This window comes from Penaeus chinensis, chromosome 17 (genome assembly GCF_019202785.1).
Source record: "Penaeus chinensis breed Huanghai No. 1 chromosome 17, ASM1920278v2, whole genome shotgun sequence".
Taxonomy (NCBI): domain Eukaryota; kingdom Metazoa; phylum Arthropoda; class Malacostraca; order Decapoda; family Penaeidae; genus Penaeus; species Penaeus chinensis.
In genome coordinates, this window is record NC_061835.1 from 17,561,952 (window position 1) to 17,566,951 (window position 5,000).

The window sequence follows — 5,000 nt, forward strand, 5'->3', positions numbered from 1 at the left end:
GTAGCTATTCATGCTATGATAGTTGAGGCTGCTTTCTACTGTGGGCTCTGTGAAGCTGTAGTTCTATTACCTCAATAGTGCAAATTTTCAAGCTACAGCATTTTACAAATGGCCCAAGTCTTAGCTTCTTAGTGTTTTCATTGAAAAACACTTTTGTGCATATCCAGATAAAAAAAAACCTTCCTTGCACTTCAAATGTGAAGCCGCCCTAGTGCAGTAGGAAGTGTGCCCTGATTTTTCCGACACCAGCGGGTAGAAATAATATGAGTCGAGAGCTCAATCCATGTTGTCAACAAAATGGCTCATATCTAAATGAATTCCCTACACTTTCAGCTCTCAGGACAAAAGCAGCAGATCAAACTGACGCTAAAGGGGTCGGCCATGAGACGCCTGGATAAGCCAGTGCTGCCACAGGAAGATGACAGTAAGTATGGGCTGCAACTCCAGATGATAAGCCAAATGATGATATTGAGAATAATTGGTCTACTTATTTTTTGTTCTTATACGATCAAGATTTCAAAAAGCATTTTGCGTTTCAGGCGGCGAGTCAGACACGGACGGGAAAGTCATCCGCAAGCGCAAGCCCGAAAGCCCACCCCCAGACCCCCCCCCACAGAAGGTAAGCTTCCCATTTCATTCTTTGGTGTTTAGAAGAAGTCAGCCTCGTTTAATTGTTCCTCCTCTAGTTATGGGGGCTTGCGGAGGTTCACTTGCTGTACAACTATTGTTAGTAAGATGTATGTTGTCATTTATTCTAAAGTACTGGAATAGTGGGCAATATGTATATATTTTGTCACCTTTTTATATTCTTTGTGAATTGTGTAATTGTGACATTTCGCCTCCGCCTTTTGCCACTCACAGGTCGTGGTACGGAGCCCCCCAGCCCCCATGCCGGCTGCCCCCCCCCAGGCGAAGAAGCCCCAAGCCAATCGAAGGGAGGAACTACTCAAACAGCTCCGTGCGGTTGAAGATGCAATTGCTCGGAAAAGAACAAAATTGCCAACCTAGTATTTTTAGGTAAGGACAAAGAAAAAAAAACATTGCTTTGTGTATCTGGTCTAGTTTAATGTATATTTTGATTGGAAGAATCCAAACATTACCTATAATTTAACATTAACAACTACATTTAAGCTTGTAAGTAAATGTATATATGTAAACCTGGTCAAACATCTGTCTTTTCTCTTTGCAGGTACATGTTAATTATCATGTAAGGTAAGCAGAAATAAGACCTTATTTATAGTGCGTGACTTGGAGCGAGTGCAGTGCTCCAGGCGAGAGGCTGAGGGGAGAGCAGCACAAGGAAGGGGCTTCACTCCAGGCTGCCCTGGCTGACCGGAAGCCCAGCTCAAGGCACCAGACTCTGCAATCTGTGCTCAGGGAAGCAGAACAGGGGCAGGGCGGCCGTCGAGTGCCTGCATCATCATTGGCTGGCCCAGATAGCTTTTCCCTTGCCCCCCTCCCTACCCCCTTTGCTCTCTCCCCTTCCTCCCTGCTCTTATGCACTTGGAGTGGAACTTGTGGCTGAATGATAGAGGAGCAGCTCAGCCCAGAGAAGAAAAGTATGAGGAAGAGGTGACAGTTTTGTTGCATAATCTGTGGAAACGGTGGAATGAAAAGAAAGAAAATGGACAGTAATTACACTTCAGTGGCAGAGAAGTGACAGCTATAGCAATCTGTGTCTTTGGAAAGTGAAGTGAATTGCAGATGCATGCCAAGCAGATTTTTTTCTATTCTTATCTTTTCTTTTGTTTCCCAACAATTTGTATATGTGATTTTTTATTTTTGTTTCTAATTTATACCATTTCCAATTAGGGAGCCGGGAGTTGATATCTTTTTCAAGGTTTATACAACTTCTACATTCTCGCTCATGTTGTGTTCCCCCATGTATATAAGTAGGCCTAGCCATAAAGACTGGAACATTTATTGCATTTTGAATTTCTCCTGTTGCTGGTAAATACAGTGAATATGGATTTTATAAGAGAAATTGCTGCTGCAAGTTAGCAAGGTACCAGAAATTTGGATTCTGCTGATTTTATGGCAGATATGACGCTTTCAGTGGATTCTTCCCATGAATCAAGTGTTGGGAGGAGCCCAGGTGGTTGAGGCATTACTGTGCAATTTGATCACACTTAATATTGCAAAATGTAATGAGTTTGAAGTTGCCTTGTCTATTTGGCCCAGAGAGAAACAGGCAAGAGTTCCTTGGAGAAAGGCTTTTCAAAATGTGCTTGATGGACTTCATACATGCATGGGCCTTTATTATGATTGTAATGAATACTATATATACAGTCATAAGTCATCATTATTGTTCCTGTTTTTTTTCCACTTTTATTAGTATTATATATCTATATTTATTGACTGATTAGAATGCAGAGTACTTCAGTATCCAGATAGCAATACTAAACAATTACTGAAAGCTGTATTGAGTATTTTTTGAAATCTCCAAGGAAATATGTATGTAAAAAAAATATATGTGCATATGGAGAACCTGCAGTTTGTTATTCAAACCAGAAACATGAGTATTACATTGTTGCTCAAAGGTGTGCAGGAATTTGTTTTATATCTCTCCCAGTTTGCAGCTTTTTCATCCTCCTCCTATCCTAATCCTCTGAGTCTCTTTCTATGTCTCTTCTCACCTCCTCCTCCTACAATTTTTATCTTATTCCCATTTTCTCCCTTGCTCCTAATTTGTAGGAATAACACTTCATAAAAGGTTTCCCAAAGCCCATGTCTGCCCGGACGTGGCGTTCATCAACCTGATCATTTCTCACTCTTCTTTGGAGAGAATCCGATGTGCCGTTGAGGGAGATCCTACGGTTTTGCTCTTGCTCTTGATTGACCAGTTGGAGATGTGCTTGGAAGTTATTTATTAGCTGTTCATTTTAGTAGCCCTTTTTTTTAAATAAAATAATTAAAGAGTAGGAAAGCCAGTAGCATCTGGTTTTCTCCAGCTGTTGGTTTCCGCTGCATTTTAACAAACCCTCTTTGGTTTCCAGGAGTGTGAATGGTGCATCTTCAGAATGGACCGTCTGATGGAGAGAGAGTGTTAACAGGGCATTAGGCCTTGGCTGTAAAGTGTGTATTGCCAGTAAAATCTTCCTTTGTTGTATGACTTTAAATATTTTTGTGTGAACTCAAACATTATAAATGCTTGAATCCTACATATGTGACAATTAAAAGTTAAGTATGGGTGGTTTATTTCCGGCATAATTTTACTGGTGTTTTCGTTTTGATGTGTCATAGGAAGGAATGTTTTTTACAAGTCACAAAGAAAGAATAAATTCGTGAGGTTTCTGGCCCCAAAATCAGCTTGGTCTGTAAACCTCTTTTTGCGCGGGTGAGTAACAGGCACTACGTGGGTTTGTTTTCTCACGGAAAATGCCCAAATAGAAAGTAGAACATTAATGGACGAACCACAACTGTCATATCAACTATTGAAGTTGTAAAAATCCAATGGTAATGTAAAATGTGTACTCCTACAGTATTTACTTCTTTACATTTTTTTTCGGATATGATTACATTTTTTTTTATTTGTTTTGTGACATGATATCGTAAGAGCAGCCTTGTGTGTCATCCCTTCCCCTGCATCATATTCACACGAAGGCGAGCGCGCTGCTGCTGCTGCTGCTCTCTGCTGCCACTGCACGAGTGCGGCGAGCGTGTGCGCCAGCGGAAGTACCAAGGTGTCTCCCACGCTGAGAGGAATCATGGCTTGTATACATATTTCTAGCTGAGAGTATGTAGTCACTATCATAATCCATAGTCATCAAGTTATTACCTATTGCAGCTCCAGAGTTGTACGTGTCTCTGCTCTACATGGCAGAGCACTTGTCAAAGACGTTCAAAACCTACAATAAAATCTAATTTCTGTATTTCATATGGCAGTAAAAGTTTCCAGTGGAAAAAGACCCGTGTTTCATTTTCAAATAAGCTTTACATTCTTCGTACGACGCATTTATGCCGCTCCGTACTTCCAGCAGTCAGAGACTATTTACTAAGAAAACTTCCTATTTTGTATACACTACTACTAACTTCTTTATATCAATTTATATTCTGATGTCAAAAGAAGACTGCAGTATAGGAATAAAAGTGGTCCAGGCGATTAATGTCAGCAATGAGGAGCTGCACACGATACGAGTTCATTAAGAGTTATGTCGTCTCAAATAATTTCCCAAATACAGTAGATACCAAGGTCAGCATGGTATCACAGCGAAATGGTTACTAAGAATGCAACTGAAACCACAATTTGTATTGTCTTTTAACTATCCAACCCTTTGTACTTCTATGATCTGCAGTGCAGCCTGACAAAATATATTCGATAGACCTGAAACTGATGTCACCTAAAACAAATCTTACAAAAGGCGGCTTGGACAAAAATAGCACAAAACATGGCGTCAGTCGAGACCTGGCCCTATCCGATGTTAAGCTATAAACGTGCATAATACAAACCGAGAGACAATAATGACATTTCTTTGTGCTTCCTTTTGATAAGTAGAGCTGTTGACGGACATGAACTTGGACAGGTAAATGAAATGCGAGATCTTCGGCCGCAGATCGTCCTCGGAATGCGAATGAGAGCGACTAGCGGCTCTCCCTCTCGTTGGAAAAGCAGCAGGGCCAAACGGGAGAGGTGATGCCAAAGCGATTATGGAGCATGTTCCCTTCTTCGTGTGCCTTTGCTTTGTGGAAATGAGAAGCCTTTTGCAAATTTAGCTTTATTATCTTTTCCTTACAATTCACTTTATTTTTCCTAATCAATTACCAATAAGAATACATTTGGATGGCAGCAGACACGAAATCATTCTTTTGATGGCTTAAATGGCAAGCTTCTGTGTATTAGCAAGAGCTTCCTTGGTGTTATTCTAGTTGAAAATTACGTTATTGTATTGTCGCTACTTTCATGGCCAGTTTACCACAGTTTGAAGAACACGGGCCATGCACGAGAGCAGCTGCCCTTCCTTACAGCAAAACTGGACAAAGAAAATCGTCTCCTCAGAATC

General features: G+C 40.9%; 2 protein-coding genes across 13 annotated transcripts in view; one reads left to right on the top strand and one right to left on the bottom strand.

Annotated features, from left to right (window-relative positions):
- LOC125034244 (zinc finger CCCH domain-containing protein 18-like) overlaps nucleotides 1–1,923 on the top strand; it is a 26,252-nt gene extending 24,329 nt beyond the window's left edge. For all 11 annotated transcript variants that reach the window (XM_047625966.1, XM_047625975.1, XM_047625968.1 and 8 more), the window contains 4 exons: nucleotides 334–424; nucleotides 540–619; nucleotides 862–1,017; nucleotides 1,190–1,923. In XM_047625966.1, the coding sequence (XP_047481922.1) occupies nucleotides 334–424; nucleotides 540–619; nucleotides 862–1,008 (318 nt within the window). In that variant the 3' untranslated portion in view covers nucleotides 1,009–1,017; nucleotides 1,190–1,923. The remainder of the gene's footprint in view (nucleotides 1–333; nucleotides 425–539; nucleotides 620–861; nucleotides 1,018–1,189) is intronic.
- A 2,776-nt stretch (nucleotides 1,924–4,699) lies between these two features.
- Nucleotides 4,700–5,000, bottom strand: part of LOC125034246 — a 6,462-nt gene continuing 6,161 nt past the window's right edge. For both annotated transcript variants that reach the window (XM_047625977.1, XM_047625976.1), the window contains exon 8: nucleotides 4,700–5,000. This exon is cut by the window's right edge and continues 211 nt beyond it. The gene's annotated coding sequence lies outside the window, so the exon portion shown is untranslated.